This window comes from Marmota flaviventris, chromosome 3 (assembly GCF_047511675.1).
Source record: "Marmota flaviventris isolate mMarFla1 chromosome 3, mMarFla1.hap1, whole genome shotgun sequence".
Lineage (NCBI taxonomy): Eukaryota > Metazoa > Chordata > Mammalia > Rodentia > Sciuridae > Marmota > Marmota flaviventris.
Genome location: NC_092500.1, coordinates 36361860 through 36386226, shown reverse-complemented (window position 1 = coordinate 36386226; position 24367 = coordinate 36361860). Strand labels below are relative to the sequence as shown.

The following is a 24367-nucleotide window of genomic DNA, read 5'->3' as shown; positions in this document are numbered from 1 at the left end:
TTGAAAATCATTTCTTCAATAACAAATAGACCTTATTTACCAAAAGGAGCTTTCAATGCTTTGCCATTGTTTTAAATCCCAAATTAATGTAGTGCCCTCTAGGGGGAAAATAATCAAACTGTTAAAAAGAAAAAAGGGACCCTTAAATATATTGTGTAAAGAAATACAGCTGTAGTATCATCCAGCCTCATAGACTTAAAAAATGCCAAAGAAGTCCCTTTCTATAGTAGTACCCACTGTCCATAGGTGGTAATTTCCAAGTCCCCTCTGATGCAAGAAACCATAGAATTTCCAGACCCTATATATACTATGTTTTTTCCTATACCCAAATAATACAAGTTTGATGCTTTTTTCATTTTAAATAAGCATTCATCATGCATTGTGTTCATGCCTTACGCAGTTTGATGCATGACAGCAAAACTAGTACAAAATTCCTTATTTCTTTTCCACAGTTTCTCAGAAAAAAACAATCATTCTTACTATAGAGCTCAGCAGCCTTAGCATATTTTTCCCCCTCCTTAATGGGACTGCTTTACAGCTTCTGTTTGCCATATCCAAATTGCCAACATTTCCATTCTTGGGCTTTGGAGCCATTATTAAGCAAAATAATTACGTGAACACAAGCACTGGGATTAGAACAGTCACTCTCATAACTAAAAAGGCCACTAAGTGACTAATAGACGGGTGAGGTATGTAGCATGAGTACCTTTCATCTTGGGCAGGACCATGTGAGATTTCATTACGCTGCTCAAATCTGCACACAATTTAAAACTTAATAGTTTATTTCTAGAATTTTACATTTACTATTTTTGGACCATGGTTAACCGTGGGGAACTTAAACCAAGTAAAGTGAAATTGTGGATAACTACTGTATGCTGCTTTGTATAGGTCCATAAACTAAAGGGAATCAATTTTGGCACTTTGATCATGGTATCAAGATTCTGGTTTAAATCTGTAACTGCCCCAGGCACCTTCTAGTCTGCTTTCTTGGGTCATTATGAGGGAGGAAGGTAGACCACCCATAGGCTAATAGGATATGGGCTTCAGAGAAGAGAAGGAGTGAAGGAGACCATGCTGTCCTACTAGGAAACACCAGGCCTGGAGAGCACCCTGTCATTGCCCCTGACAGCTTCACCTGCAACAGTTCTTCCTTATTCCCCCACCTCTCGTACCACCCTATCACAAATCTTCTCTAAAGCACTCCTCTTGCACCAACAAACCCTCACCCCCTACTCTTACGTTAATAAAGCCTTGAAAATACTCTCCCCAGATTTGTTGAAGAAGCCAAAATAGAATTAATTGGCTCCTTTCTGAATCCTACATTTATTTACATGTCATCCCACCAATCATCTAAAGAGATAGATCAAGCCCGTAACCACTGCTCACCCCCCAGCCCCTAGACAACAGACACCCATTGGCACCCCTCTCCTAGGACTTCTCCCCCTTCTGGAGCTCACTTTTCCTTCCCCCTCCCTCCCTTCCTCCCGTCCTTCCTTCCTTTTACTCTAATAAATCCTGTTACTTTGCTCTCACCCTTATGTCCATGGATTTCCTTCTTTGAATTCATGAGACGAAGAACCCCCTTACCCATGTTCCCTGTTATAATTGGTTCTTTTTATTTTTGTTGCTGGTGGTGTTCGGTCATTTGTGCAATCATTCATGTACTTATTTATCGACCTAATGTGGTGTGCCTCCTCTAGCCAGGTGCTGATCTAGTTGCTGTCGACGGCCTCAATCAGTGAACCCAATGCCCTTACAGAGCTAGGATTCTGGTGGGAGTAGTGAGACTGCTTTCTGTGAGAATGTGATAATAAGATTAAAGTTGTATGTTTAATGTCACTTTGGGCCTTAACCACTTTAGATCTAACCTCTATTATATTTGATATCTTTCATATGTGGTGAGGGTTTTAAGGCTAGAGGGCTTCAAGAACACAGATTAATGAGTGGAGCCTGGAGAAATTGGGAAAGTCTTATGGAAGAACTGGAATATAAGCTGGAGATGAAGAAGATTTAAGAGAGTGACAACTTTTGGTAGATGGAAGTGAATTTGGTTTATACCCAGAATAATAAAGAGAATGTTAATAGGGGAGTTTGAAGTTTTAAAGTAATAAATATATCAATATTATGACTTAGGGATTTTGAAACTTAAGTGTTTTTGTCCTCCAAAGTATTTCTGTCTTCCATGCTATTTTTTTTTTTCTTTTTAGAAAAAGGAAAAAGAAGGTTTATTGCTTTTCTAGCAAAGGAGAAACACAGGGGACACCTGTCCCAGAGGCTGTGGTTCTCTCTTCCATGCTATTTAAGTAATGTGTTGAAAGCTTGGTTTCCAGCTGAGAATGCTATTGGATGGTGGTGGAAATTCTAGGAGGTGAGGCCTGTGGAGGAAGTGGTTCACTGGGGGTCTACTTCATTGGAAGAGTAGATCTTGTCCCTGATATCGCCTCCTTGGCTTTTTGGTTGCCGTGAGCTGAGCAGCTTTCTCCACGGTGCCCTCCACCATGACTTTGTTTTGCTACAGTCCTAAAAGCAATGGATCCAGTAGACTGTGGACTGAAACCTCTGAAACTAAGAACCAAAAATAAACACTTAAGTTGTTATTCTTAGTTATTTCATCATAGCTGTGGAAGGCTGACTAACACAGATGGCATATATAGGCTCAGTTGTGGACAGCTTTGGACACTAGGTTGAAGACTTTGAAATCGAATGGTTCATTCTTTAGGAAACACTGTGTGGGTTCTTGATGAAGAATAGTGGTTACATATTTAGATATATGGATAAAACACATTTTGTAAACACAAAGGAAGATGGGATTTGTAGTCCTGACCATGACTGAATAGCTGTGTGTCTTTGGGCAACACATGTAAACTCTACAGACACGAGTTTTGTCACTGAACCACAATCATTGAAGAGAGATTTTTCAGTGTTCTAGATTTTGCAAGTAAATAAATTGCTGACTTATATGTCTTTTCTAGCATTTACCAATTTGTGGTTTTTATGAGCTTTCCCTGTAGTTTTTTTTTTAATTTGTTCTAATTAGTTATATATAGAATGCATTTTGACATATCGTTAATAAATAGTCTAACTTCTCATTCTTCTGGTTGTACATGATGTAGAACCACACCTGTCATGTAATATGAACATAGGGTTATAATGACTGATTCATTCTACTCTCCTTTCTACCCCGTAAGCCCCTCCCCCCCTTCACTTCCCACTGCCTAATCCAAAGTACCTCTGTTTTTCCCTAGCTTCCCCCATTATTGTGAATTAGCATCCACATATCGAAGAAAACATTCAGCCTCTGTTTTTTGGTATTGGAATATTTCAGTTAGCATGATATTCTCCAGCTCCATCCATTTACCAGCAAAAGCCATTATTTCATTCTTCTTTAAGGCTGAGCAATATTCCATTATGTATATTTTCCACATTTTCTTTATCCATTCATCTGTTGAAGCGCATCTAGGTTGGCTCCATGGTTTGGCTTTTGTGAATTGAGCTGCTATAAACATTGATGTGGCTGTGTCAGTGTAACATGCTGATGTTAGGTCTTTTGGGTATAAACTGAGGAGTGGTCTAGCTGGGTCAAATGGTGGTTCCATTCCAAGTTTTCCGAGGAATTTCCATACTAATTTCCATAATGGTTGCACCGTTTTGTAGTCCCACCAGCAATGTATGAGTTTTTTTTCCCCCACATCCTTGCCAACATTTATTGTTGCTTGTATTCTTGATAACTTCCACTCTGACTGGAGGTAGATGAAATCTAACTAGTTTGGATTTACATTTCTAGAATTTTTTTTTTTCCCAAACTGGAGATTTGAACGCAGAAAGAAGCACTGAGGCACATTTCCTGCCCTTTTTATTTTGAATTTTGTGATAGGGATTCAATAAGTTGCTTAGGGATTCACTGAATGCTGAGGCTCACTTTTGATTTATTATCCTTGTGTCTCAGCCTCCAGAGCCTCTAGGATCGGCAGTTGATGGTGTTTTATGTCAGATGTTACCTTGAGGTCAGAGAGGGTAAGGGCAGCTTGAGGAGCTGATATCAGCTGAAGAATTGGAGATGGTGTGTGTGAAGCATACAGGGTGCGTCTTGGGTGATTAAAACCAAGGAACCCTGGCCTTATCAGGGGATGTGACTTTGTGTCCTTGTTCTCTACTGATTCCTGTGGATTCTGTGTAACACATTTAAACTTCCTGAATTCTACCTATCTTTTGGAAAATACAAATAAAGTTTGTAAACATCCTAAGGTGTTAGAAGGAACTACTTGAGCTGGGAACATATAAAAACGCTGTAAAATATTTAATCAACGTTCATAATCAGTGTTGCTATTACTAATAAATAATTTCCCCACATCCCAAAGTGAGATACAGTAATTGAATAGGATGTTTTCTATGCCCTGCTCTCTTCGATAGATGCCAGGACCCCATCTGGGAGATATAAAATGACTTAACAGGTGTTTGAATTCATTAGGCAATTATGCACAATTCTCCCTTTCCTCATAATATCTGGTCTCACAGAAAAATATAATGGTGCTTAATTGGTACTCTATTTATCATATCAGTTGAATGACCTGCATTTGTTTAGATTGTTGAAGGAATAAGATATGTGGGTTGATTTGAGGTATGGTTCAGAATAGAATAATAATGGATTTATTAAGAAATATGATCCTTACTATAAAATTTCTGGTGTTTTTAGTTAAGGAGTTATTATGGAAACTTATTCTGGAATGGAATTTCCTGATATTACTTAAAAGGCAGTGTTAGGTTAGGGGCTAAGACTAGTGCATCTTGCAATTATTATTGTTTTCTGGTAATCAGATTTGCAGCACAGTGTTTATAGTTTTTTTTTTTTTTTGTCCTTTGGCTATTTTGTTTTGTTTTAGGTACCAGGAATTGAACTCGGGGACACTCAACCTCTGAGCTACATCCCTGGCCCTATTTTGTGTTTTATTTAGAGACGGGGTCTCACTGAATTGCTTAGTACCTCACCATTGCTGAGGCTGGCTTTGAACCTGTGATTTTTCTGTCTCAGCTTCCCGAGCCACTGGGATTACAGGCGTGGGCCACCTTGCCTGGCTTGTCCTTTGGTTTTATTACTGTGTAAGTTTCATGAATTTTCTGCACTAAATTTGGTACTTAGGTGCACTGGACCCCTGAGCCACATTTCCAGCCCTATTTTGTATTTTTTTTTATTTTGTATATTATTTAGAGACAGGGTCTCACTGAGTTGCTTAGTGTCTCTCTGAGTTGCTGAAGCTGGCTTTGAACTCGGGATCCTCCTGCCTCAGCCTCCCGAGCTGCTGGGATTACAGGCATACACCACCGCGCCCAGCTGAATTTTCTGCACTTTTGAATGTTGTTGGTGCTCACTGTTACACTGAAGATGCCCAAGAAGGCATCATAGAGGGGACATGGACAGCCAATGCATTTTAACAAGAGAATGTTTTAATAAGGAGGTCTTAGCCAGAGGTCCTAGTAAGGTATCATAACTGATTCCTTCCACTTCCCTTTCCCTTTCCCTTCCCTTTCACTAATCCAGACTTACTGTCAGTCATGCACCTGGAAAAAACTTGTTGCTTGTTTCTCAGCAGGGTTCCAAGGGCATGAGCCAGTCAAAAAATGATTGACAGCTCAGTCAAAGAGAGTCTGCTAAACCACAACTGTTAAAGCAGACAGAATTCCCATTAGACTTTTGGACTTAGTCCAATGATAACAATCTATTAAAACAAGTTGTCTAATCTTATGAGTTAACTTGAAAAGAGAAGTGGATGCAGGGTGAATTGCAAAATGTTTGCACGTGTAAGTTCAATTTATTTAATTTTAAATAATTGGGGCATGGCAATGATTAGTGCTAATTGGAGCTGTGTCAGGCTGAAAGAATTATCCAAATATGTTTTGAAGACTCATGAGAGATTTGTGCAGTAAATCTTATTTAACTCTAGGGTTTTTATTGATAATGTAAAAAAAAAAATCAAAGACACATCTTAATGAAAAAAACACCAACTTTTAACTCAATCTGAAATAATTTGAAATCCAGTACTTTAATGATACCTACAAAGACTAGGCATGCTTAAAAAAAAGGAAGATTAATGATGAGAGTTTTAATGACTCTTGAAATAGGTATTTATTAAATAGATAATTATTTTTTAACGAATTAGAGGTAAGATCAAATTTGGGGGTTTCCCTGAAGTCTCAAATTGAGGATAAAACTGCATGATTATGTGGGTTTTACAGTTTTGAGGGCTTTTCTGTTTCATAGTTTTCCTGGGAAGTTGCCTTTGAACTCTGCACTTTTCAGTTTGCACATATGATCTTTGAAAGGTAGTATATGATCAAAATTTAATTTCAAATATCACATTAGAAGAGGGAAAGAAAGAAATGGGGTAGATTACAACCACACAAAGATTTCATCTGTTAAGAGTGGTAGCCATCACCAAAAGCCTCCAAAAATCACATTTTGTCAAGTTGCTACTGGTAAAGAGCACATATTTTTGGAGAGGCTACCAAAATGGAATCTTAACTAAAAAAAGACTTTGTAGTGATTTTATTTGTTCCCAAACATCTAACCAATAGCCACTTGGCAGCTACATTGATAATTTCTTATTTCTGGAAAACATGAAATATGCAACTAGCTTATTAAAGCAGACATAATTTGAGGGTTAGCCTTTTTGGTGATTAATTCCACAAAATGAAGGTAGTCATTTAATAAATGCATATTTGATGGTGCAAACGTTTGTGCTTTTGGAAAGGCCTATTTATTGGCCGGGTGCTGTGGTGTATATGCCTATAATCCTAGCAGCTTGGGAGGCTGAGACGGGAGGACCCTGAATTCAAAGTAAGTCTGCCTTAGCAACTTAGAGAGGCCCTAAGCATCTCAGTGATACCCCATCTCTAAATAAAACACAAAATAAAAAGGAGGTGGAGAGCTGGGGATGTAGCTCAGTGGTTAACTGCCGTTGAGTTCAATCCCTGGTACCCAAACAAAACAAAACAAAAATGCTCATTTATTGGTAATAAATATTGCCATTAAGGGTTACTGTTTTATCCTTCAAAAGGAAATTTGCCTTCAGAGTAATAAGATGCATGGGCCTGAAAGATGACTCTTCTTTAAATAAAACAAATTATATTTTTGTTCTTTCCCATGCTGTGCATCCCCTGACTCAGTTTTGGTTTGTCCGTTTTTGTTTAGAATAGCTAGATGTCATGGGACAGACACTGTGATCACTTTGCTGCTTCTCACATATTTTCTAGCACCAAAGGGAGCAAACCAAAGAGGTCAAACCAACAAAGATTTGGAAGTAGAGTTGCTTTTTTTTCTGCAACATTTTAGTAACCTTAACTCTTTTTGCTACGATGATGTACTTCAAAAGTTGGCATGACCATCCATTTATTCTGTTTTCTTTCTGGCGGGGGTTGGGGACAGGTAATGACCTCACTGCTTACTCAGTAAATCCAAAAGTTCCTATTCATCTGACCTTGTGAACATTCCAGTTTGAATCTGCTCTGAATGACTAATAGCTCTGATGTCCCTGTCAGTGCCACAGTGTTGCCTAGGAATTGTTGAATAGTCAAAATCGGTGGTTATTGAAAGATTATAAACGTCAGCGGATGCTTTCCCATGTGAAAATTTTCTTTCGGAAACTATTCTGACTCAGTTGCCCAATCCAGAAAACTAGTGTTACTTTTCATAAACCACTATGGCAATTTCAAGAATAAAGACAAGGTTAAAGTGAGATATGGCTAGATGAAGGGTTGCATATTTGTGAGAAACAGTAAATAATCATTTGTCCATCTGACAATGAACTTACTCCATATTTATCAGAAGACAAGTCTTAAGTACATAGTCAGAGCATATTCCCATATAAAAACAAAACATTAAACTGATGCTCTTATGAAAGAACATCTATAAGGTGTAGGTGTGGAGTAAGTTGTATTTGTATATATAAAATCTTTTCCTCTTGATGTCTTTTGTATTTTCACAGGAAAACTCCCACACTCATTAAGTTGCTATCCCATTATGATATCTTTGAGAGGAGACTGTTGTATTTTAGCCTCCCCACTGAGTGAAGTCTCATTATAATTTGTCTCTTTATGTTTCCAAAATGCTGGGCTTACATGCTCAACTCATTAATGAGACTGGAAGGCATCTCACAATGGCGAGTTTGTCGCACTAAAGCCACACAGTTAAAAGAATGTTGCAGTTTAATCCATTGGCGTAGGAAATGAATTTGCAGTGCAGTTTCCCAGTTGAGGAGAGATTGATAGAAAAAAGTTCCTTTTCAAAATTAAATTAATTGAAAGCTATTTTAATTTTATCATCCCCCTCCCATTAGGTATATTCTTAAAGTATGGGGAAAGGAATTTAATATAAATCCAAGTGTTTTGCTAGTCAGTCGAGGAGAAGTGTCTTCTTTACTTTGGTTTAAAAACATTTTTATTGTTTTGTCCTTGTTTCTTAGGTCACAAAAGATATTTTCTTCACATATTTTCTTCATAAAGGCTGAATTGTTTTTGTGGCTAACCTGATTTGACCATAGCACACTGCCTGGTGGGAAGTGTTAAACCTCTTATTTTAAGCTAAACAAGATTACTCTGAAGGCTGGCATTCAGGGATTGCTTTTAGTGTAATGGGTTAGGGGCTGTAGCACACCCCTTGCAGTTCTACTAATTGAACTCTTTGGGCACTTCAGTTTCAAATAGTTAGCTCTAGAAAGGGCTTGCCATGGGTACGCACGAAATTGCTAAGTGCTTGATTCCCCCATGTTAAGTTAATGAGGAAGAATGGGTCACCATGCCAACGAAAACACCATAGCAATGGGCTGAGAAGCATCTTTCCCCCGATATTTGCTTCCCATTTAGAGGCTTCTGATATGCTACAAATGCTGCAGAGTGTCAGACAAAAACCAAATAGGATTTGAAATCAATGTGTTATCTCATACAATACGCATATGCAACTGTGGTTGGTCAACCTGAATTTCACCTCATTTCATTTGGAAGGCAGTTAAAATGTTCATGTGGTGTTTGTTAATTTTTAATTGTTCTTTTTTTTTTTTTTTTTTTTTTGGTAATAGCTTCCAGTATTGATTGAACAAAGACTGTCTATTTAATTTCCTTTGGTTTCTAAGAGCATTTATTTTAACTTGTAACAACCACTTTTTAAGTGGACTTTATTTTTAGGACAGTTTTAGGTTTATTGAAAAATCCAGAAGACAGAGTTCCTGTATACTTCACACTTAGTTTGCCCTATTATTAACATCTTGCAATAGTATCATATATCTGTAGCAATTAGTGAATCAGTACTGATACCTTATTAACTAAGTCCATAATTTGTTCAGAAGTCCTTTTTCTGTTCTAGGGTACTGTGTAGGATAGTGCCTTGTATTTATTTGTCATGTCTCTTTAGGCTTTTTATCATGACAGTCTTCTCAACTTTGATTTTGAAGACTTGCAAGTTTTGAGGATTCCTAGTTAGATATTTTGTAGAAGTGTTTTTATTTCAAATTTACCTGATCTTTTTTTTTTTTTTAAATGTTTAGTGTGGGTTTATGAGTTTTGGGAGAAAAAACAAAGATGTCTAGTGACTTTGTCATCACATCATAACAATAATCTATTTGCTCTTTACATGGCCTATCCTAAATGCTGACCTGAATCACCTTCCAGAGATGGTGTTTTCAGATTTCCGCACTGTTAAGTCACCCCGTGTCTACCCCTCCAAACTCTTTTCATCTTGCATACTCTTTGGGAAAAAGTCATTATGCACAGACCCCATTTAAGTGCTGGGAATTATGCCCCTGTCTTTGAAGATAACATAATTATTTGGAATTCTTCTGCAAAGAAGTTTTGTCTCTACTTATTATTTATCTTTATGGACTCATGGAATTTTATTGCATATTTTGGGTTACCTTATAATCTAATGTTATTTTACTTATTTTTGTTGTTCAATTTGCTCCAGCTGCAACCATCCCAAGATCTTGAGGTTGATGCCTCCATCCCATCGATGCTTTGCTCTTGTAGTTGAAGGTGTGTTGGACACTTCCAACCTTTCCTTCCTACAGCTGCCTCTAGGTTTATCTTGTGCATTTCTTGCTCCATCAGTTCATTTCACCAAGGAGCTCTGTGTCTTTTTATTGGAAAGTGATGTTAGGAACAAAGGTCTAGAGGTAGGTTAAGAATCATTGAAGGAGTAGATGAAATATTTTTAAATCAAACAATTATAGGCAAAATTAGTAAAAATCTCAGGTGTAATTAAAAAGAATAGATGATCATCTTAGGTTTTTTACTTACATGTTTTTAATATTCTAAAAACCTTTCATTGTTTTAAGTTGGTGTTAGGCATGAATAAAGATGATGAGGAATTTTAAATAGACTAATAGTTGCAATTGTAATTGAAAGAAGGAAAATATATAAATTATTGTCCTTGATGATCTTTTATTACAAATTAACCCAAACATGTTTGATATTAAACTTTGATTAAATTTCATGTGTCATTAAATGACATTCATTTATTATGCTTTGGTACCCTGAGCATTGTCTCCTTTCAAGAGAATATTATTTAGTAAGTAAATATAACAGAGAGTCTAAATTTTTTTCACACATTTTCATGAACAGATTTCAATCTGTAACTGATTTGATCTATTGAACTAAATTATGTATCTAATTGAGATGTACTCATGGTTTCTAATTGTTATTTATACTCAAAGGGAAAGATTATTGCATATTACAGAGTCAGTTTAAATAAATGAAGAATTTCTCAAGTCCACAATGTTGAATTTCCTAATAAAAATTTTTATGCCCCCACTCTTTAAATTCTGTCCTCATAAAGAATAGATATGCTCATTTATTGGACTTCTTTATCTCTTTTGAAACACCACATATTAAAATTCTGTTATCTTACCTGTTAGTGTGGGGATAAAAAAGGTTTTAATTTTGTTTAGAGGGTAATTATTAATAAGAAAACCCATTTTTCTTTTAAAGGGAAGCAGAACTGCATTGATAACTTCATTATGGCAAAACTTTGAATAGTCTTATGAATATGACCTGGTAACCATTCCTAATCATATTTGTAGCCATGCATTTCTTCATGTCTTGTGTTCAAAAAATTGTGCTTTTATATTTGGGTTTGGGGGTGAATATCCAATGAGAACTCTTTTGGGAAGAATGTGGCTTAAAAAATTCTGTATTCATGTAAGGAAAGCTATGACTTTAATAATGAATGGTGGATAGAAAGTAGATGATGCTAGGTTTTTGTTATGTCTAGATAGTCTGAGAAAAAGGTCTTATAACTTTCAGATACTGATTTTTATCTACTTTATTATTACAACTACTATCATTGCCAAGGGCTTCATTTGGAATTAAATGAGCCTTGCACTTAAGTAATTTATTCTCATTAGTTTGCCAAAACGTGTGTCTCATGATGGTTTTAATACTCCAAGGAAGAATGTTTACATTTTTCTTTCATTGAAACTAAAACATTCCTTTCAATTTCATTGATGTCCCAGAAAATCTGAGATTTGAAGACAAAATTGAGACTGCCATCATCAATGGCAGTTTTCCATGAATAATGGAGAGGGGAGCAGTTGTAGATAAATTAGTTGTATTTTGAGTCATTTTTTAGTTCTTTAATCAAAAACTTCCATAGAAGATGATAATCCTCAGGGCTCTTTAAAGGCCTCACCACTAATTAATATGGTGAGGTCTTCTCATTAGCTCCTGCTTCATAATTCAGGGCTACTTTGGGAAGATTTTGGTGTTTTGTGATTAGTTTCACATCATTTGCTTCTTAAGCGCTGGCTCTGTTATTTTACTCCCATTAGTGTGTCAAAAGAGTAGAAATAAAGTTGTCAGCTGTGAACCTTATATGCTTGGCTGATTTTTAAATGTTGGTCAGTTTCACCAAAACCCTTCTAAGCCAGGTGTGATAGCACACACCTGTCATTCTGGTGACTCAGGAGACTGAGGCATGAGGATCAAAAGTTCAAGTCTAGCAGCAGCACTTTAGTAAGGCCCGTAAGCATCTTAGCAAGATCCTCTCTCAAAAAATGAGAAATGCTGGGGATATGGCTCAGCAAGCAGAAGGGAGGGGGAGAAAAAAAGAACTCTAGAATTTTATAATTAGAAAATATTGAGAGTAGACTGATTTTCCTGTTTATTTTTAAAAAGGAATTTAAGAAAGACGAAGACAGTGGAACTTAAAATATTAATACTTTCATAATGTTATTTTGTGAAAAAATATGTGAATTGAAACATGAAGAAAACCCTGTTCATTCATCAATTGGCATGAAATATGTTTGATGAGAATTTTTTTTCTTAAGCATGCAAAAACCTTCCCAGTTCTAATTCTGCTTTTACAAAGAAGTTGTAGTCAGGAAAATGTTCCTACGGAACATATGTGATGGCTTCAGTCTGTGCTTTTTATGAAGGGAGATATTGAGAGACAGTGTGTATATGTGGACAGGTAAAAAGGCCCGTTTCTATATGATGACAGTCAAGTATTTGGTAATGGTGCACTGAAGTTTTGTGCAGTATCATTATTTTATGAATCTTCATGAAGGGAAGTGTAAATTTTATGTAGCAGGATTAACTTAAGTAAAAGTTTGAGGGTAAAGTTAGTTTAAGAATCCTTTCTTCAAATGTCTACAAATGTCAGGCTCTGTGGTACCCTCTGGGGTTTCAGAGATATATCCCCAGTTTTTGTAGATTAGATCTAAAAGCAAGCTTTTGCATGGTATTGAAATTTTGTAGCCCAACCTATGTGCATTGTGTGATTTAATTTTGTCAGCTTGAAGGATTGTCTAGCAAAATTATTATAAGTATCACAAAATAATTGTAGGTAGTATTAGGACATGGAAAATAATTTTTTCTTTACTGTCAGAAACTTGAAATAGCTACTATAAATAACAAAGAAAGTACAGGAACTCATATATCAGATACTGTCTATACCTAGAATGTAGATTTGTTCACTTATTATTTAAATATTGTTTCAAACAGTTTTTCACCACATAAATAGAAATTTAAACACATTGTATTGTCAGATATTTTAGGTTTTTTTTTTTTTGTGTGTGTGTGTGTGTGTGTTTGAGGGCTGTGCATAGATATAGCTACTCACAAATTCTAAGACAGTTTTGTCTTTTATCCATGAACCCATATTCCTATCTCAGAGATATCATCTTATGTATAGTTCTTGACTTGGGGAAAAATGCCTTGCATACACACACACACACACACATACATGCATTTATGAATTTTTTTTCTTGAATGATCTCTATAATATGCATATTTTGTAGTATGATTTCATACTAATCATGATTTGGTTCATTTCTCCTAATTGCTATAGTATCTATGTGTGTGTGGTATCTTCATGTTATATGTAGTTTTTTTTTCTTTGAATTGCCATATGGATTCAAATCATATGGATAGTCTATGGCTTATTTCTAATGCCCTATTGAAATTTTTGGCAGTTTCCTTTTTTTTTTTCTTCTTCTCCTTTTCTTTGTCTCGGTACTGGGGATTTAACTTGGGGACATTCTACCAGTGAACTCTACCCCCAATCTTTTAAAAATTATTTTTATTTTAAGAGAGGACCTTGATAAGATGTTGAGGCTTTCTTGAACTTGCAGTCTTCCACTTTTGCCTCCTAAGTTGCTGAGATTGCAGGCATGCACCACCATGACCAGCTCTTTTTTTTTTTCCTCATAACAATTTTGCATTAGATGTCTTATACTTAGACTTGAGAGATTTTACTAGCATGTATGTAGTAAATGCACATTATCAAATCATGGGTGAGAAAAATTTTTTATCTTACTATATACTTCCAAATTTCCCATTAAAACTGTACAATTTGTACTTTCCCAACAATTAGTGATTGTTCCTATTTTGACACAGTTTCAGTGATATTTGTTTATATCCTAGTATCTAATTTTTTCATTTCAATCTTTTTGAAATAAATTTAATTTTTAACTTTTTAATTTTTATTAACTAATGAGATTGTGTGTCTTCATAGAAGTTTATTGTAGTCTCTGAATTTTCTGTCTTTATATATTTATTCATTTATTTACCCATACTGCAGATTGAACTCTGGATCACTTTACAACTGAGCAATATATCCAGTCCTTTTGGTCTTTTATTTCGAGACAGAGTCTCACTAACTTACCCAGGCTGACCTCTGTTTTGTGATTCTCCTATCTCTAAGTCGCTGGGATTACAGGCATGAGCCACTGTATCCAGTTCTGTTTTTATTTTTACTTCCTTCTTTCTATAGTGTTATTTTTGCTTTTGTTTTTCATAATTAAGAGATTCTTTTTTTTGTTTTTCTTAAATGCTGGAAAGAAACCCAGTCTTCAGTATATTGGAATAAGACTTGGATATTTCAACCCTGAATTCTACTTACTCTCATGGCTTCAGTGCCTTTTTAGCCTGGCCACTCTGACACTCTTTTATTACATTTAAGTATTTAATTTGTGCCAGAGCCTAGGTGAAAGCATTATTTATGTTTTATTATGGTTTATTTATTTTAAATGAGGAAAACACACCTTAAAACTGTGAAATGAAAGTCTGAATCTGACAACATTTTTAGTCTGTGCTAAGAACTGGACTTGTACAGATATGGAATTATTCTCAGCTTTGTGAACAGTTGAATCCAATGGAAATTTTAATAAGCAGAAGTTATTCACTTTAAAAAAAAACTTATAATTGATATGGATGGACCTTCACATTTAAAAATTGCTATCTAAGACACTGTGACTCTTTTCCTTCCTCCCAAAGTTGTTTTTTTTAAGACAGTACAGAATGTGAAACTCCAATAACAGGGTTTCTCATCTTTGTTATGACAAATCTACATCCCATGTGTCAAAGACTACCTGTTATACCCAGCAACCTTAACAATGTGTTCAAAGAAACAAATATGATTTGTTACTGAAAAATTGTAATTTTGCCTATTACTGCTATGGGGAGTCATGCAGAAAGCACTTTTAAGTAGGAATTTCAAATCAAAAGAGAGCTTTATTTACTCGGCCAGGGACTGTCACCCACCACAGAGACTTAAGCTCTGTGGGAGGACAGCAGCTTCCTGGTCTATCCAAGGAGAATATAAGCACAAAAACCACAACTGAGTGACTTGCTTATCGTCATGTAATCTAGCCAATCATAGAAATTAAAACATTAATAAGTGGGTCCTGTGGGCTCTAGGCAGGATTGGAATTTTCCAGTCAGCAAGCAAGCAATAAACAGAAGCAAAAAAAAGCATTAGCTTTGCAGTTCAGTTGACCACAGTCCTGGGTTCAAGCAGGTGCTAGACAGTCATATCCTGAATTTGGGTGGAGGTCAGTGGGGCGAGAATCTACTTCAAAGTCATGTAGACGCAGAAGGGCATTCAAACCCAGGATATAGCTCGCCAAGACCACCACTGTATCCTGAGTAGGGTACACTTTGTGGAGTACAAAGTACAGAAAGACAATTTTTATAAGAAAACAGCTTTCATTTCAGTTTCTCAGAAACAGCTCTTGTAACAGTTTTTTATAGAAGGCAGCAAAGTGGAGTCTTAGGCCTGTCTGTGACAGTTCTTGCTTTATAAATTGTCTTATCTCATTTATCAAAATCTTATCTGTAATCTTTAGTTTTTACTAATAACTTACTTTTTACTAATAACTTACTTTTTACTAATAACTTTTTACTAATAACTTACACTCTTATTGATTGTATTTATCAGTTCATAACACAACATTACTCCTTGGCAAAAGTTGTACTTGGGTCATGTTTAAGTTCGTCACACTTTGAAGTCTCACCTTTGTGTGGATTTTGCACCTTTTTAACTTTCAAGTGTTTCTTATCCACTCGTTGGAATGTCCATACACCTTCTATGTGCTCACCTCAGGAAAGCCAGTGCTGGATCAGTTTGATACACCAACAAGCACAAAAGATGTCAAGGTAAACCATGTGGTTAATTAGCTCCTGGTCTCTGCTCAATAAAAGTTTGCTAATCTAATTCATGGGTTAGAATATAGTGACTAAGTTGGAAACTAAACCTTTTTAATGCCTTAAAAACAAGATGCAAGAAAAGAAAGATTTGTAGGATGTGTGAATGGGATTAGAGAGATTGGGTTTTACCAGAATCCCCTTTTTTATAGGTGATAATTTTTATAAAATTTTATGAGAGGACATTAAAGAGATTTGGAAATTGCAATTTAAAATTTAGGCTAATATTACAGGTAGTAGTACATCACAAGGCTTAGAGACTCTTCTATTGTAAACATTTCAACATCAACCTTACTCACTGGTTTAGTTTCCTTTAATAGTGGCATTTATATAATCCTTATAGATCTCACCATTCAGTTAGAATGAGTGGATGTGAACGTTTAGTTTCAGACCTTTTAGTACCTATTCATCTTAATTATTATGTCTGTTGAAATGGAAAACTGTTTTTGAAGTGTTTTCAAATATAAAGTATTATACTAGTAAATATTAGCATTTTATTACCTATGTTCATTTTATATTATTTTTGTTTTTTTAAATAATGGGTAATATTTATTTTATTACTCTTTAAACATTGTTTTTCATTTTCCATTATTTATTTAAAAATTATTTTATTGGGGTTGGGGTTGTGACTCAGCGGCAGAGTGCTCGCCTAGCGCATGCAAGGCCCTGGGTTCAATCCTCAGCACCACAGATAATAAATAAAATGAAGGTATTGTGTCCAACTACAACTAAAAAATAAGTATTTAAAGAAAAATTATTTTATTGAAGTCTAATATACATTGAATACAGTACATAAGTCTCAAGTACTTAACATGATTTCATATATATGTACATATATAAATTCAATTATACATATATGTATGAAATCATCATATACATAAAGATATATAACATTTCCTGTATCTACCTGAAATTTTTTTTCATTTGTTCTTTTTAGATATACATGATAGCAGAGTGTATTTTTACATAGTATACATACATGGAAAATAAATTCCCATTCTTTTCTATAAATTTCCATGTGGTTTTACATGATGTCGACTCTTAATACTTAGACTTTTATATATTTTCATTAAGAAGTTTTCATTACTCAAATCTTTGTTTTGTAGTTCACTGTATTTTCATATTATTTCATCATTATAATCACTATAATGATTTCAAACACATTTTCAATCCCAGTGTTTCATTTTGATGATTATTAAAATTTAATAAAGGATTAAAGATGTTTTGTTAAAAATTAATAAAGTGGTTTTGCCTGAGGAAAGATTAGGTAGGTTCTGTTTTGGGAAATAAAATCAAATTGCCTCATTATTATGGCTGACTTCATCTAGAGTTTCAGGACTAGGGAAGAACTGGACCACACTGACCTTTCCCAAGTGGAGCTTTTGCCTTTCCTGATTGCCAGTGTTTTTGTAATGCTTTTTCTTTTCCTCCTTGCCTCTCTACTCACTGCCACCATAAGGTAATCACAAGGTATAATAATAGAACTGTCTTGTTCACACTTTGAAAAATGGCTTTTTGGTCCAAATTCAGAGTTTGATTTTTTTTTTTTTTTTTTGAGGGAGGGTACTGGGGATTGAACCCAGGAGTACTTAATCACTAAGCCATTCCCCAGCCCTTTTTTATTTATATTTTATTTTGATACAGAGTTTTGTTAAGTTGCTTAGGGCCTGGCTTAGTTGCTGAGGCTGGTCTTGAGCTTGCGATTCTCCTGTCTCAGCCTCTGGAGCTGCTCTGACCTGTGATATGACCTGTGATAGCTTACCTCACTTATTTTTATCAAATGGTATGTTTCTCCCTTGTGTAATATAAAAGTACTCAATTATATGACTAATTGAGTTGACCAAGATAGAATTTCTAAAGTATGGTTTTGTGACATTTTATTTTTGTTTTCTGAAATTAAGAAATTCTTGGGCTTTTCTTGGGTAGAATTTCAAAAGAGCAACTGAATGGTTTGCATTAGTTCTTCTTAGGTTGTAATGAAGCTATGCACCATATCATTTTGCTAAGACAGATCTAGAAGTTAAAGATTCATGGTGGGCAAACATGATCAATCCTTCTACCATTAAAAATGCAACCTAGTGTATGGATTTAAGTCAAGCAAAAATATTTGTAAAACACTAAGACAGTTAATGTTATGAATTTAGCATTATAATCAGATTAACACGCAGTCCTATTTCTTAGAAAACTTGTGGAAATTATGAACAATTTTATTTCTCATTTTTATCTTTCTGAATTTTTGTCTTCTAAATTCCTACCCCTTCACTTCTTTTGTACTCAGAATTACGTCTCCTAAAGTAATTATGGAAGCAAAAAGGGACATTATTACCTAAATTGGGGGAGGGGTGAACCAAAAAATTATCAATGAATCACAAACTTTTGAAAACAATTTTTGGTAGAGGAAAAAGTTTCAAGATCTTAGGACAAGACCTCACTAATGACTTAACATTGGGAAAGTCTGTTTACAAATGTCAAGATCATCAAGTAGAATATTGTGTTGCTCCCATTTTTAGATTTTGAACTAGAGAGGACAGAAGAGATGAAGGAAATGGGCAGAATTGGAACGAATTTTGAAGTAGAGGTTGAGAGGTCTTGATAATGAATGGTATGTGGAAGGGAGGCTCCGAAGGAGAAACTGGTTACATGGTTTTACCATTTTTCTGAGGGTAGGGATGGTTGGAGTAGGAACATTTTATTAGTTTGGTGAAGGTAGGAAATCAAGCGTTCTGTTTTGGGCATTTTGAGTTTGAATATTGAGAGTGAATGTGCCTACAGGCAAGTCAATAAATGACAACAGAAGTAAAAGAGGATGAAGGTGAAGTCGTGAAAATCTTAGAATTCATAAAGAGGGTTAACAAATGTTGCATTCCACCAATATCAGTGATACCACAGGGCAGCCAATGAAAGGCTGGCCTGTAAATTCTGCAGGTGCATTCAAGACCATGAAAAGGAGACCAGCATAGACAAAATGACATACTCTGACTGCCTTAGATCTGAGCAGAATCCTGACATGCCCCCCATTTTTTGCCATGATTCTTTGTCCCACCCCATAAAAAAATCTACATTACAAAATTAAAGAAGACAGCTATTATGTACCTACCATATATTATGCAGTGAACGTACTGTGCCAGTTGTGGTCTCCTTTTGATTGAACACCCGACAGTAATACATTGAACCCCTTTCTCAGAGGTTAATATATAGAGGTTTTGGCTATTGGAGTTAGAAAACAACAACAACAACAAAAGGTACCCTAAGTTGCATAGACCATGCCTGTAATCTCAGTGATGTGGGAGGCTCAGGCAGGAGGATCAAAAGTTTGAGGCTAGCCTCAGCAATTTAGCAAAGCCCTAACAATTTAGCAAGTCCCTGTTTCCAAAAAAAAAAAAAAAAAAAAAAGTGGGGGGGGGGTGGTGGTGTAGGGATGTGGCTCTGTGGGTAAGCATCCCTGAGTTTAATCTACAGTACTAAAAAATTTAAAAAATATATAAAAAGGTGGGGAGGCTGAGGATATAGCTCACTTGGTAGAGTGCTTGCCTCACATGCACAAGGCCCTGGGTTTGATCCCTGGCACCAAAAGCAAACAAATAAATGTTATATACAAAGTAGGATTCCATAATTCCGTAGTCCATTTTTTTTTTTTTTAAGATAATATGTCCCCAAGCATCTTTAAAAGGAAATGGAAATGAAGTCCCATACTGGAGCCGTGATCCTATGCGTTTACTGTCTATTTAAAAATGTATTTCATCTCTTACTGTTAAGTGAAATGTCCCCATGCTGTATTGACAATGATCTTTATTTTTCTCCCTCTCTTTTGGTTTCAGAGGAAGAACTTGTCTCTCTTTCTCAGCATTAGTTTGTTAACTTTCTGGGGGACCTCCCTTTTGGGGGCCCGCTTATACTGGATGGGAAACAAACCACCAAGCTTTTCCAACTCTGACAACCCGGCTGCGGATTCCGATAGCCTGCTGGCTCGCACGCTCACCTTCTTCTATTTGCCAACCAAGAACCTCTGGTTGTTGCTGTGCCCAGATACTCTCAGCTTTGACTGGTCAATGGATGCTGTGCCTCTGCTCAAAACAATTTGTGATTGGAGAAACCTACACACTGTGGCCTTCTATACTGGACTCCTCCTCCTCGCCTACTATGGATTGAAGAGCCCAAGCATAGAGAGAGAATGCAATGGGAAAGCTGTAACCAATGGCAAGCAGAATGCAAACGGACATAGCTGCCATTCAGATGTGGAGTACCGGAACTCAGAGATTAAGCCCAGCTTTGCATCCAAAGTAGAAAATGGCATTAAAAATAATGTATCGGAGAGAACTCAGCTCCCTTCTACTGAGAACATTGTTGTTCTGTCTTTATCTTTGTTGATAATACCCTTTATTCCTGCCACAAACTTGTTTTTCTATGTCGGCTTTGTAATTGCAGAGCGAGTATTGTATATTCCTAGTATGGGCTTCTGCCTCCTGATTACAGTGGGTGCCAGAGCCCTTTATGTCAAAGTCCAAAAGCGGTTTCTCAAGAGCTTGATTTTCTATGCTACAGCTACATTAATTGTTTTCTATGGACTCAAGACCGCGATCAGGAATGGAGACTGGCAGAATGAGGAGATGCTGTATAGGTCAGGGATAAAAGTAAACCCAGCTAAAGGTAATATTTTATTTTATGCTTTTGCCTGGGCAGGTTAAACTTTCTACTTTTTTTTTTTTCCTTTTTACTTGTTACCTTAAAACCCAGTATTACAGACAAAGAGATCCTTTTATGTAATGCCTATATCTTTCATTATTTTTTAAGAGATGTGCAGTAAACCCATTTAGAAGCATATCCAGCATTGCATACTTGAAATAGGGAAATGTTTTCCCGTGTTTCTGAAGAATTAGGATTCATGTTCTTTAGAAATATTGAGTGTCATCTGAATTTCGAAAATGCTTGGTTTCCACATTTTTAAGATACTGACATTGGCTATATCTTTCATCTGGTAATAAAAGTCATCTCATGTAAGAATGTTCTAGCTCTTCTGTTTTCTAAGGATTGCCTGAGGAACTGCCAGAAGCATTGGAGGTAAGGTTCCCTTTGAATCTTGGAGTTGTGTCTCTAGATGTCAGTGTGTACACTAGCTTGTGAGAGTCACCCCTACCTTGTAGAGGTTAAATAACAATTCTTGAGTCACTTAGGGAAACCAAAGTGACTGACTTTTCACTATATAGAGAGAAGATTGATTAGACCTTTCTTGGTAAGCTTTTGGTTTAGGAAATTATTTTAGCAAATCTCAAAATCATTAGCCAGCATAGAAATTAAGTACCTTTAAAGCAAAAATAAATAGTCAAAAGCTGTTACAGTGGATTATTCTGGCTTAGGCAATTTAAGTGGTGATGGAAACCAGATAATAATTGAATGAAAATAAGTGTATCATTTTAGTGCAGAAATATATCACAGTAAATATTGCCAAATAGTGTTGTTCTACATAAGTCAGTTTTTATTCACCCTTTACATTATGGCTGCTTGTATAGAATTTGAACCGGGGTTTTTCTCGTCATTCCAATATAATTCCATATCGGTATTCAAATTCCGAAGGTGGAAAACTGTTCCAAATGTATGAAATGGCCTGCTGATATATACTGGGGTATATCCAAAATCTAGATACCCAGAAGCAGCTTTGGCATCCTTGTCTGATTGGCACAAACTAAGTCAAGAAGTTCAGTAAGCAAATACACATTTCTTTAAGCCAAGGAACTAATTGTTGGTACTTACAATGCTTAATAGATTGCAGGGATTTTTAATGAAAAGTAGAAGCATTAAAGTTGAGCTAGGGCATGGCATATAATTCCTCAATTCTTTCTGAAAAATCATTGCCATGTGCCTTTTCTAGGTAGTGAATACTGTAGAGTTTATTGAATGTCTGAACCCAAGTCTTGCTCTAAAAATGTTTTGCAAGTCATTTTGGCAGAATACTTTCCAACTGTTTTTTCTTCACTAGAAATAAGTATGCAGAATAAGTTTGTGTTGCCAATGTATTCTCCTGTGGTTTAAAACAGATACATGGAAAGGAATAAAACAAAATCCTCAGCATGTTATTTGCATCGGTGTTATTTTGAGGATTTATTAAAAATTTTTGTTAAATTTCAAGCTAAGCTAATGTCATAAAGTGTTGAGATAACAAGGACTTAAGTTAGATAGAACTGTATTCTTTCATGTGACAATCTAAGCATGTGGCAGTGCAGAGCTGATAAGATGGCGCCGTGGGTTTTCAGGATCTGTGCTCCTTGTTTGTTCCCTTGCCATCTCAGTGGTGTCACCCTGCCCATGTGGTCCAAGATGTTTCATTATCACATCAGCACTTCAGCTGTCAGGAAGAGGGGGGAGAAAGGACCAACTGTGGGTGTACCAGTTCTCATTAGGAGCATGTCACCTAAATTGCACCTACTGTATTTGCTCACACACTGTTGGCCACACTTAGCTACAGGGAAGGCTGGTAAGCCAAGAATCCAGCCAAATTTGATTACTCTGGAAGATATTCAGATACCAGAATGTAATAGCATCTCTGTCCCAGAGTAGGTGAAAACATTTTGTAAATTTGTAGGTATTTTTCAGCATTATTTACTGTTATTGCTTTTATTTAGGACTTTTGAATATGATATTTTTGTGACATGATTAAAATGTTCAATCATTTCTTCATCTGTTCACTCCAGTGGTTATTATGCATTTCCTTGGTTTTCAAGATATTTCTAAATCTCTTTCTTTCCTATTTTTTTTCTCAGTTGTAGATGGACACAATACCTTTATTTATTTACTTTTATGTGGTACTAAGGATTGAACCCAGTGCCTCACACATGCTAGGCAAGTGCTCTACCACTGAGCTACAACCGCAGCCCCTTTAAGTCTCTTTCTTGACACTTAAAAAGTGCTATAGTATCTAGGCATTCCAAAATATTATTGTTAAATGAATGTATGACCAATAACACAAGTCCCTCAAGACGTCAAAAATTGAATTCCTGAAACTAGCTGTCCCACAAGTGTACCAGCCAGCTGCTTTGCTTGCCATCTTTGATATCTCACTGATGGCAACTCCATTTTCCCAGAACCTCTGGCCCCAAACCTGGGAGTCATCTATGCCTCTTCTCTTCCCTTTCCACCACCACATCCATTCCATTAGTCATTCCTCTCTGCTCTGTCTACAAAAGTACATCAGGAACTTGACCACTTTTTTACTACCTCCAGTACTACCACTGTGGCCCAAGCACCACCATCTTTCACTTGGAATATTATCAAAAGACTCTAAGCTGATCTCGTACCTTTTGTTTTCCACCCTTTTAGCATGCTTGTAATTTTTTTTTTAAATTTTGAGGCAGATATGATGTGTAGTGTAGTAGGAGATGAGGAGATAAGGTTTTATATTAATGTGGCTCAGAACTGAACTGTATTTAATGTCTGCTATAATCTTAGGTGGCAGAAGTGTCATATTCCTCTAGTATTCTTTTGTTTTGTGTCCCTTTTTGCCTTGGAGCTTCCTTAAGGACTCAATTTATGTTTTTCATATCTCTAGCTGCAATCTTTTATTATACTGGAGCCTTGTGGGTATGGCATAAAGTGTGGCAGAGGTGTTCTGTTATCTCATGATTAAATGTCTGCTTCTCTGGGATGTGACCTTCACAAGTGGTTCTTGGCTTTCCCTGTGTACCACTTCTAGTTGGGACCTGAAGGCTAAAAGTGGCTGGAGAAGAAGGTGTCCTTCTTCCACAATTCTGGGATACGGCTTTGGTAAGGTCTTTCACTTAGAGAGTAGGTATTTGTATGTGTAATGCTTTGGGTATATTTCATAAAATGTATACTACCCCCACCCCACCCACTGCTGCCTTGCCAAACCTAGGAAAGCATTTTTCTTCCTTCCTTCTTTCTTTCTTTCTTTCTTTCTTTCTTTCTTTCTTTCTTTCTTTCTTTCTTTCTTTCTTTCTCTCTCTCTCTCTCTCTCTCTCTCTCTCTCTTTCTTTCTTTAAACAGTGATGTCGAAAGCAACTGGTAAAAATTACTAGTTAATTGTTTCTAACAGTTTCTGTCTTCAACAATTCCTGCTCTGGGTTAGCTCACCTCTGCCATGACTCTGGATTTGCCTGCCTCTCTAAATCTCAGAGTGGCAGTAGCCCTGTGACTGCAGAATGCTGATGGCTCCAAGAGGAGTCATTGATTTTCAGTTAGTTGAGCTGCTGCTGCTTATAAGGATAGAAGTGATGACTTCCAAGCTCTTTAATGTCTGAGTTGAACCTTTGCTTCTGTTGTTGTATCCCTTGGGGCCACACTGAGCCAGCACTCCTGTGACCCTTTTGAAATGTGTCAGAGTATGTGTGGCATCCACTGCCTCAGTCGTTTACTGGCTTTCCATTTCTTTCAAAGTAAAAGTACACAATCA

General features: G+C 36.2%; 1 protein-coding gene across 2 annotated transcripts in view; it reads left to right on the top strand.

Moving 5' to 3' along the window:
• Tmtc2 (transmembrane O-mannosyltransferase targeting cadherins 2) overlaps positions 1-24367 on the top strand; it is a 391166-nt gene that overhangs the window by 171856 nt on the left and 194943 nt on the right. For both annotated transcript variants that reach the window (XM_027919857.2, XM_027919916.3), the window contains one exon: positions 19785-20613. In XM_027919857.2, the coding sequence (XP_027775658.2) occupies positions 19785-20613 (829 nt within the window). The remainder of the gene's footprint in view (positions 1-19784; positions 20614-24367) is intronic.